Source organism: Astyanax mexicanus, chromosome 4 (assembly GCF_023375975.1).
Source record: "Astyanax mexicanus isolate ESR-SI-001 chromosome 4, AstMex3_surface, whole genome shotgun sequence".
Classification (NCBI taxonomy): Eukaryota; Metazoa; Chordata; class Actinopteri; order Characiformes; family Acestrorhamphidae; genus Astyanax; species Astyanax mexicanus.
Window position 1 is genome coordinate 45,269,846 of NC_064411.1, and position 11,325 is coordinate 45,281,170.

General features: G+C 40.1%; 1 protein-coding gene across 1 annotated transcript; it reads left to right on the plus strand.

Moving 5' to 3' along the window:
* Nucleotides 1-4,508: 4,508 nt before the first annotated feature.
* Nucleotides 4,509-9,772, plus strand: lpar5a (lysophosphatidic acid receptor 5a). The gene has a single exon (XM_007235570.4). It carries the CDS (start codon nucleotides 4,617-4,619, stop codon nucleotides 5,598-5,600), a length of 984 nt encoding a protein of 327 aa, XP_007235632.1. The 5' UTR covers nucleotides 4,509-4,616; the 3' UTR covers nucleotides 5,601-9,772.
* The last annotated feature ends 1,553 nt before the right edge of the window (nucleotides 9,773-11,325 follow it).

Sequence of the window (11,325 nt, forward strand, 5' to 3'; positions counted from 1 at the left end):
TAGGTATAGACATGTGATAATCAGCAGTGTTGGGAGAGCATCACAGATCGTTTTAATACTGGTTAATACTGTTAGTGAAGCATTGAAACAAAAGCAAATGTTGATGTATAATAGATCATTTAAATCGCCGGATTGATGCACAAATTAACATACTCTAAAGTATGTAGTACTTCCACCGCCTCCAGTGTTTGCTTATAAATAATACTTACTTAGACAGTGTTGAATGAGCTTGCTGAGCGTTCAGCAGTAGGTCCAGTTCTGGTCTAAGTGTGTGACAGGTGTGCTGAAATTACCCGTCTTCTTCAAGTAGCCAATGGTGACGTCAGCTTCGCTGAGGATGTGGCTGCGTCGTTCCTAAAGAGAGCGACCAGCGTAGCAGGATGGAGATGGTCAGCGTTTCCTAATTGACATTTGACAGGTGAAATCTGACCACTGTTTCGCCATAGGGTAGCTATTAGGTGAAACCAAACAGAGGCGCATAAAGTTTAGAAGAGCGTGAAAGCAGATAGCTGCCCCAGAAGTGAAGACAGAAATAGAAGTGCACTTTTAGTATTTTAATTGTAAAACAGGGCCCTGTTATCTGCAACAGAATGTTTCGCGCAAACAGAAATGAAGGAAGGAGTAGAGCTTAAATCAGACAGCGTGAGGCATTGAACTGATCAAATAAATATTGTCGGCGCGCGCTCGTGAATTGCCTGTGCGCTTAAATCCATAAAAGCTGCCGTATGCAGTGGAAACATAGGGAGAATATATAAGACTTGTAAATTAGATTTATTTCTGTAAATGGCAAGCTATATTAAATTGAGGAAGAGGATTTTTGCAATGCCTTTGAGGAGTAAGCATATAGCTGGATTAGAAAACGAACTCGGATAATCTGACTATTACGACGTTCCTTATTAATTGGCATCAATAATTTCGTAGAGAGAAAGTTTGTTACCAATTATGAAATTAATTTATAATTACTGAGTCCCAGGTAATTAAATTGAGCAATGACATAATCGGAGTGCAGAAAGAACAACTTAAATGAGGATCGTGATCACAGCTTCGCGGTCACAACGTATTTTATTAATAATTTCAGAAAAATAAAAGTAATGAAACGCACGCGATCACCACCGATCATTTCGTACAGAACTGAGAGGCAGATCCAGGGGCGAGGGTCAAAATTAATAGCCAACAGTCGGCAAACTATCGCCCTTGGAAATAAATACCCAAAACCGACAAACAGAGCGGCGCTCGCACCGAGCGCAGCCGAAGAAACGGCGCCGAGGAGAACAATGAGAAATACCGGACCACAACCAAGAAAGCGAGACTAGAAAAGCCACGAACGACACAGCAAACAGAGAACACACGAAAAGCACCCAAGCGAAATCGCGAACCCAGAGACAGATAAAGATACAGATACATAGATATGAAATAGCCCTAAGGAAATGTAGACATCCAGCAGCAACAGCACGATTCATAAGAAATAAAGAACAGTAAGAATAAAGAAACACACTATATACGGATCAAAACACAGAAGAACAGAAAAGATAAGAAGATTAAATAGAAAAGAAAAGGTAAGAAGTAGATAAGCCGGGAAGCAGGTCAGCAGCAAACAGTTGTAAAACGCAGAGGAAGACATATTCCTTTAAACTAAGCTTTAACAACTAATCCATTTTACAGGTACAATAATTCGTAAGAGTATCAGCAGTACCATTATTATGATTATCATTATGTATGGTTTATATAAATAAATATACCAATAAATAATATACTACAGTTGGACAATTCATTGTACATCAGTTCGTATTCTAGCATTACGTCTAATTAGTACTAGCACCACTAGCTTTATTATGAACCATTACATATTTATTTTTCGTGCTTATTCCATGTACAGCACACGATGAGCTGCATTGAAACGTATGAAGGTGCTACAAAATAAAGAGTAACATCGGCAACATTATTATCAATATCACTATTATTAGTACTAATATTACTACCATTACCACCATTAGTACTATCAATATTATTACCATTATGAATACCGTAAACTAGGCAGAGCAGTAGATGTTGCCAACTGCCATCAATAATTTACGGAGCAAAGTGCAAGGAGCAATGACATGGAACGCAAGAGACTGAAAGCACTGAGAAACACAAACATGCACATGATACAAAATATGACGAAGAAGCGAATACGTGAAAACCCAATCATGAGCAACTGCACGAGACAGTAAGGGAGGCGAGGTCGGGGAAGAGACGACGGAAGAAGGAAGCAGTGGGCGGTAGAATGTTAGAATGTAGTCAAAAGTCCGGAAAATCAACAGAACAGCGAACAGAAGACAGAACAGAAAAAAGAAAAAGAAAAGAGGTAGAAGAGCGGCCAGCCATAAGGTCAATAGACCGCGAAGAGGACCATCCACGCGCCGGGGGCAAACGGGCTTCGGAAGGAAGGCAAAAGAAGAACCTTACCTTGTAGGATGACAGCACGCAAGCGCGGGGAAAACCATAGCAGCATCAGCAGAAACAAACGGCCTACCAAAAGCCGGGCCAGGCACGGCAGTAGCTAAACAGGAGCAGGAAGAGGCCAAGCAGCAGAGGACCCAGGCAGAAACACACGCGGCAGCGCAGCAGCAGATCCAGCAGAAGCGCCAGGTAGGGCAGTAGCAGCAGCAGAGCTGGCAGAAGCGCCAGGAAGGGCAGTAGCAGCAGCAGCAGCAGATCCGGCAGAAGCTCCAGGTAGGGCAGTAGCAGCAGCAGCAGCAGATCCGGCAGAAGCTCCAGGTAGGGCAGTAGCAGCAGCAGCAGCAGCAGATCCGATAGAAGCGCACCAGCAGCGCAGTAGCAGCAGCAGCAGATCCGACAGAAGCGCACCAGCAGCGCAGAAGCGGCGAACGAACCAGGAGCGCGCTAGGCAGCACAGCAACATTAGAAGATCCAGGCAGGAGCGCGCCAGTCAGCTCAGCAAAAGTCAAAGTTCCAGGGAGAGCGCGCCAGAGGAGAAAGATACGGGCAGGTCCGCGCCAGCCGCAGCAGCAGCAGAGGCCAGGGGAGGCGGAGCGAAGGCAGAGGGGCCGGGTGAACCGGTGCTCAGTTACAACTTGCCACCCTATCGAACCGCGCTATTCTAGTACACAAATAAAGTAAAAACGCTAGAAAAAGCCCCATATTCAAACATGCTTCAGCAGGAATACAATAAAGCCGAAACAAAATATCGGAGGACAGTTAAGAGTAAGGAGGGGAGACCACAACTTAACAGAAAACCACGAAATAAGAAAACAAACAAAGGCCCCGCGCATGGGCACTGGCGTCGAGAAGCACATCACGACGGGTTGCACAATACGACAGAACACTGCGTTACAGGGAGAGGCAACCCGGAAGCAGATCCACAGCGCTCTTCGACAGCGACCAAACCAGAGTCCGAACTCCACGCCGAGACAGCGACCGCCTGAAGGACCGGGACAGCCGGGGCTTATCTCCGACAGTGGGCTGGGGCGGCGGCGGGACAGAGCAGGAGGGGGTAGAGTAGCGGGCCGCCAGCCAACGGCGCGGCGCGTGGCAAGCAGATTGCGTCGTCCGTGCACAGCCGACCGGACGTGGGGAGCAGCAGCCGCCAGTAGGAGCGGGAGGCGTCCGACGACAAAGCGGCCAGCAGTAGGAGGTTAGCAACAGGAGGCCAACACGAGACGCCGGTCGGACACACTAGAAGCGAGAACGGGACATAAGCGAGAGAACTGCGGACAACGTCAGGAAGAGCGACCAACAGCGTCTGAAATGCAGCAAGGTACTGAATGAGTGATCGTTATTTAAAGCAGAAGAGAAAATCTGATTGGATAGGTAATTAGGTGACGTAGCATTGGAGTCTATAGTAGAACTTACGCTGCGCTTTCATATCTACATTTGACGTTATGCTACTATTTGCCATTGGATGGCGCCACCTCATTATGATTCTTCATTCTGTAAAAACAAAGCAACCAATGCACTATTCCACATCACACTATATAATCACTATATTCAAAATCTTATATATTTTTCATAGCATGTATTTGTTGTACTTCACATTTTCGAGATCAACCATTTCTAGGTAAATATACATTTTACACCAGTTCTTCACAACCATTTTAGAACATGTTTCACCCACAATCAAACCGAAAACTCAAAAGTACCACCTACAAGTCATCCACAGGAACAGTTGCAAGCAAACTAGGTGAATGATATGGACAGCAGCTCTGCTTTTGAATCACTAGGTTCTTCAATAATATGTGTATAATAAAACATTGTTGAAATACAATAGTTGCGTTTTCAACTAAAACAGGATCTCAGTTAAAGGCCTCAGAGGCAACGAATCAGTGCCACAATAGCACACTTGATTACCTTACCTGAACCCTTGAATTAAGCTACACTGACTAAACTGCTAAAATGCTGCTCCAAAGCAGGGTCCTCACTTGACCTTATCTACATTCTTTAGGTTCTTCATTTTCTTTTCTGCAAGACTTCACGTGATGAAGTAAATACCTCCCACAGTTTCCTGTGTTTTTCGGTCCATGCCTGCACAAAGCGACAGTTGCAAACTCAGCTCATATCCGTACGCTCATGTTTCTTTGACTTGAAGGACCAACATTAAGCGAACGCTTTCCATCATGTTCGAAAACAACAGCAACTGTAGCCTGGCAGATTTGAGATACCCTCTCTTCAAAATCACCTACAGCCTGGTGCTGGCACTGGGGCTTCCTCTCAATGCAGTTGCTCTCTGGATGTTTTTGCGTCGTCTATGCAGGAGTATATCTGTTCCTGTTATCTACATGACAAACCTGGCATTGTCTGACTTGCTCTTCGTGCTGTCGTTGCCATTCCGCATCCTCTACTTCTCTACGGGACGCTGGACCCTGGGTGACGTGGCCTGCATGATCCCGGGAACGCTCTTTTCTGTCAACCTCTACTCAAGTTCATTCTTCATCATGCTGGTCAGTGTGGACCGAATGCTGGCCTTGGCTTACCCCCTGCGCTCCCGTTCAGTTCGCACTCCCACAGTGGCCTGGATCACCTGTCTGGCTGTGTGGATAGTCATCGGTACTCTGGCTGTGCCTGTGGCTCTGAACCACCGAGCCAACAACGACACGCAGTGCGGAGTGCAACGCTGCTTCGAACACTACAGCGAAGAGAACTGGCGCTTTGGCTTTTTCATCCTTTGCATTGTGACCACTGTAGGGATACTTCTGCCTTTCTGCATCATCTTGGCCTGCACCGTGGTGGTCGTCCGGCAGTTGCGAGGGATAGCCGTGACTTCGGCATTACCCTCTTCCACTGAGGTCAGCATAAAGATGGTGTGGCTCCTTCTGTCCAACCTTCTGATCTATGCCATCTGCTTCATCCCCTTCCATGCTGTCTTCATCCTCTATGGCTTGCAAAAGCTGAATGTCTTCCAGTACTTTCACAACTTATTAACTGTACAAACAGTGACCATGTGCTTGGCCAGTACAAACAGCTGCCTGGACCCGCTTGTTTACTACTTTAGCACCAGGAGCCTGAAGAGGAAGAATTCATGTGACTCACAGAAAACAAAAGACCATAAAACATGCCAAACCTATTATTCAATTCCCTTGAGAGGACTACCTGAAGACTGATTTGCTTGCTCTAACAGACCAAGTAAACCTGGCAATTAACAGGTGAGATCAATCAGGTTTTCTTGAGCAGGTCAAGCACCAAACTGTGCACGAACCAACTCCCCTCGAACTAGAATTGGACTGGAACTTTGCCATCAAGTCCACTGAAACAGTTCAGATCATAGCCTGATCGTAGACTTGCATTGCCTGTCTTTGTTGTTTCTTATCGCTGAATCAGATTTGCAACCAAGACTGTTAAACTGACCTGAATTGGTTAAAAACACCAGCAGCAACACCACCACCACCATCACCACATAGCACAACACAGACACACTTGCCTAAGTTGGTCCGGTACATTGTCATCATTGTCTGCAAAATATTAATCTCTCTTCAGTCCTACCACCTATAAGGTACAATAATTGTTGTGTATCATTCCTGTTTTCTATCTTTATATAAGATTGTTCAGTTAACCGATGCTTTTAGAAACTTAAACATGTTTTTTATTTTAACTGTGTAGCATGTGCTTGCTCTGGTGTTAGTTCAAGACCATTATAAGCTACAAAAAATGTATAGGAGAAAAAAAAATATTTATACATTTAATTATGTAAAACTATTAAAAAAATAAAAAAAAACTTTTAAAAGTATCCTGAGCTTTCTACAGACATTTGTCATGGGCACGAACCACCCAGTGGTCAGCAGTGCTGCTGCTAATGGGCTGTTAGACTGTAAGTTATTTAAAAAAATAATAATTTGACATAATATTTAGATCAAGCTCATTGATTGGTCTAATATTGTATAGTTACATGACCAACAAAGCTTATATTTCACAATATAAGGTACTGTGTCAATTTGAGCCTTCCAATCAATTTGCTAGTCTGCATTAAATGTTGCACTATATTTCTTTAGTTTTAAATGTCAGATTCAATTTCCGTGTGGGCTGCAAAAATTTGTGGTGGGTTAAGTGGGCCGCTGGTTGCAAATGTCTGAGAACCCCTGTACTAAGCAATCTGCTAAAGTACTAATCTCAAAACAGACTTCAGAAAAAGAGCTAACAATTCAAAATCTCCTTCACTGATGTTGTTAAAAGAGTAATGCATGAAAGGACTAAAGATTTGTATGTGGTTGACAAACATTTTGGTAGTGCTTCCTAAGAATCCAGTATTTATAAGCATTATACATTAATTTATAATTAATGATGTGCTATGCATTATATCTTATATTGGTTGTCATAAACTTTTATAGTAAATTGCAAGTACTTAATGAAAGTGAAATATATACAGCTCTGGAAAAAATTAAGAGATCACTTCAGTTTCTGAATCAGTTTCTCTGATTTTGCTATTTATAGGTATATGTTTGAGTAAAATGAACATTGTTGTTTTATACTATAAACTACAGACAACGTTTCTTTCAAATTCCAAATAAAAATCTTGTCATTTTGAGCATGTATTTGATAAACATGATAAAGGCTGAAGAAAAAAAGATGCAGGGCTTTCAGTTTCCTTAAATAATACAAAGAAAACAAGTTCATATTCATTAAGTTTTAAGAGTTCAGAAATCAATTTTTGTTGGAATAACCCTGTTTTTAATCACAGTTTTAATGCATCTTGGCATGTTCTCTTACACACTGCTTTTGGATAATGTTATGCCACTCCTGGTGCAAAAAAGCTTGGTTTCATCTTCAATTCGTTAAAATCAAAGAAACTCATAATTTTTAACTGGCCTTTTGTTTTTTATACAGAGCTGAAATTTGTTATATACAGTACAAGTATGTGTCTTTATAAAGGCAGGTTTGTTCCATGCCCTTCAAATGTAACAGCATTAGTAAAACACATCTTTACTTAAAGCCAGTAAAGAAAGAGCACTCATAATGCACTTTATAAAGGCTTTCATATGAAATTTCTTCCACATCTAAAAGGCTTGTAGGAATTCACTTTACTTAAAGCCATGACCCTGCATAATGCTTTTAAATGTGTTATATATATATATTTTATATAAAACTGTGAAATGTTTCAGAACCCAAACCTATTTTATAGTGTATTATAGCATGTGCAATATGTACAATGTTCTTATAAGGCATTATGAACCCTGTCACATACTTGTACTCTACTGTATCCTATATTATGTAACTATATATATTTGTGAGGATTTATACAAGCCATTGAAAGCCATTATGAGATAAATATGTATGCTATGTAAATATTAATTATATTTCTAAATACATTTATAATGCATTATAAATACAGGATTCATAGGATACATTACCAACTTTTTGTTCATAGTTTGAAAAAGGCAGACTCTAAACTTTATAACCATGACTTGCAGAAGCACATGTAACATGGTATGCACTTGCAAACAGTGGGCATGGGTATAACACTGTTACAGTCTGCAGCTGCCAAAGTTGGTTAAAACCACAAGGCCTGTGGAATTTCCTATGTTAAGATGCAGCATATGGGTCCAATCAACCATGGCTGAAACGGTTTCTCTTGTTTCAGCTATTTAAACCTTACTTGCTTTTGTTTATTAATATAATTTGGGTCACACAATTTTACAATGTCAGTGAGTGACCCAACATTCCTCCTCAAATCATTCTCAGCTAATGCACAAATGCTCAGTAATCAGTGCAATACTCTATAGACATTGATATTGAAAGGATATTTCAGCACCAGCCATTAACAATTTAATGTTGATTACAATTGTTGTACATAATATTTTTATTTGTAGTGTGATGTGTAAGTATTCAGGATGCACCTTTTAACCCCTGTAGCATGTAGTTGTTATTTTATTTAACACATTAAAAATGCTTTGCTAGTAAAACTTTCAGAGACTAGACATAATGTGAAATTGGTACTTCCTGTGTCTTTTTAGTTCCATGCAAAAGTAGCATAATTTATTGAAGTGTAATTATTGCAAAATAGCTTGATCAGTACGCAATAATTATTGACTGGGTTTATCAAAATAAGAAAAAAAACACGATTTAATCTGGTAATCTTCTCGATATTTACAAACATAATGTTCTGTACGTACAAAGTGCATTGAGGTATTAAAGCAGCCATATATGCTTTAGCTATATTTCAATACTCCAATACACTTTTTGTTAAATTCAGGGTGATCTGACAAAAGCATTAGCTATTTACTCTTCCCTACATGCAAAGATTCAGATCACTTTAAAGGGAACAGAATTTGACATTGACATTTAAACACATCTATATGTGAGTGAGCTCAATAATGCTGGTTTATACTTCTGCATCAAGTCAACATAGAATCTATGATGTAACTTGCACAAGTGGCTGACGACCTTATGGTCATTTATTCTTGGAAAACCTGCATTGCTCCGCGGTTTAACGGCGAAGACAAGGATGTGTAGGTGTTGCTGATGCGTTGTGCAATGCGTCATTCAATTTTTAGAGAGGTGCACAACATGGCTACACCATAGATTTGACCCAAAAGTATAAAATGTTTGTGCAACCAATAAATTATGGTATTTCTATATATGATAGATTGTTTGTACACTGTATATTAGCATGTATTGTGGGATTGTTACAGTGCACTGAAAAGTTGCCACTACACAAACAAATTATTGCACTATTTAGTGAATAGAGCACAGTTTTGGACACAATTGAAACCTTAAAGAGAGACAGCCAAGAAACAGCCATTAAAGGAAACACCTGACAAACACAAAGGCTGAATAGAACTTCTTAGATCAAGCAAAGAGAAAGACGTTTGTAAACACAGGTAAAGCATTTGAATGGTGAAGAGGCCTATAAATGAAATGCATGAAAAGGGATCAGTATGTAGCTCTATTTCTGTTCTAGTGTTACCTGAGTAAGATTGACTTTTTTGCTGTTTCCCAGTCAGTATTGTTTTGTCCCACTTTCAAATGTTTGTGATATGTGTGGGATTATCATAACTAGTTTGTTTTGTTTTTAAAGTCAGTTTGTTAACTCACAATCGCAAGCTCAGTGTCATTACCTTGTCAAATCATTTAAATTAATTTGGGATGGAGAGAGGGGTGTGATGCTTTGCTTTGCTTTGCTTTCTGTAACAAATATTTTACAGATCTCAATGCTTACTGGGCAGATCTTCCAACAAATGAAAGTTGCATTTGCTAGTTAACCATCTTGTAATTATACAACTTTCTGTTGAGCATTTGAAGACAGCATTCAAGTCCAGAGTCAATTCAGTTACACAGGAAATTTGGCAGTGTTAAATCAACACTGTTAGTGTTATATTAACACTGAGAGTGTAAAGTTTAACACTAACAGTGTTGATTTAACACTGCCAAATTTCCTGTGTAGATTTGTGGCTGTTTTTTATTCTTTACATTAATTATCATATAATTAGCTCATATTTGAATCAATGTTTGCTGCCCTATGTTGTAAAATGTTGTCTAAAATGCAATGATAAATGCTATGTAAAATGCTCTCCTGTGGTGCCTGTGATGGAGCAAGGTCAACATCACTGTTAATTTACTTCAATGCAGTTAAATGTGTCTAAACTGTTTTTCACACTTAGGCACCACATCATGTATATTTTTCACACATTAACAGAACCTGCAAACTGCTGCTGTAGAGGCATTGCTCCCCTTCTGGCTGTGTATTTATTTACATGCTGAAATATACACAATTATTTTGAATAAAATATAAAAAATATTTCAAAAAGTGTTCTGAAATGAATCCCTGGCCTGAACTTAATTAAAAAAGTTAGATGTTTATCACTTTATGCACTCTGTGTATGACACAGCTCATGTTGTTTGTTTCAAAAGGTCTTAAATGAATTGTATTGATTAATGTGTTTAAAGCTGTTTTGTATAAAAGCTAAGATTAAAATGGAACTGACACAACACATCCCATTTAGTAATTTAGTAATTAATCTTAGGGTTTGCAATTCTTTTATTCTGTTAATATTGCTCAATAGCTGCTGCAATAACTGGTAATATTTGTGGTTATACAGTGTCATTCCAAAATGTCATGGGATAGCAGTATTTAAATTGATCGTGAAGTTTTACCTCAGAGGACAGCTGGGGACAGCTTACATCAAGTTATGTTGCACCAACACCTGTATAAGTTGTGAGGTTGTAACTTGTGAGCGAGGTTAAACACTGGTCAGCATGCTCATGGCAAGGCAATGTGAATTATTAGAGTTTTAGTGAGGGCTGATGGTCGGTGCCAGATGAATGAGACATTCTGTTTCCAAAGTTGTGGAAATGTGGGCCTTTGAACATTGCCTGACCATATTGTTTCATGTGTACTGAGAATTGGTAAAATAGTGGCATTACCACTCACATTGGACAGCACAGTGGGTGGTAATGATCATGACCAGTGGTCTCTGTCTAGAATTGTCCACACCACACACACATCACATTCTTAATCTTCAATGTGACATGGTGAAAGTCATCAGACACAATACTAGTGTAGAGTGTAGATGAATTGGTGTTCATTAGTCCACATAGGATTCCTTGCTATTTAATAAGTTATAATGAAAAGAAATGCAGCTAAAACAAAGTGTATACTTGTTTCAGCTGTAGTAAAGTGACAATAGCGACAGTAAAAGTGATACTTGCACTACCCAGAAGATTTCAGAACAGAACTTACAGAGAAGTGAGCGGATTAAGACATGAGTCAGAAGGACAGTAAAAGTGTCTGAAGTTTGTTAGCAGGAAGAGGCTGTACGTCTTCTGACAAGAACTCTCACATTTGCGTTTGTAAGAGCAGATGGCAGAGCAGACATGGAGAGCCTGAAGCCTCCA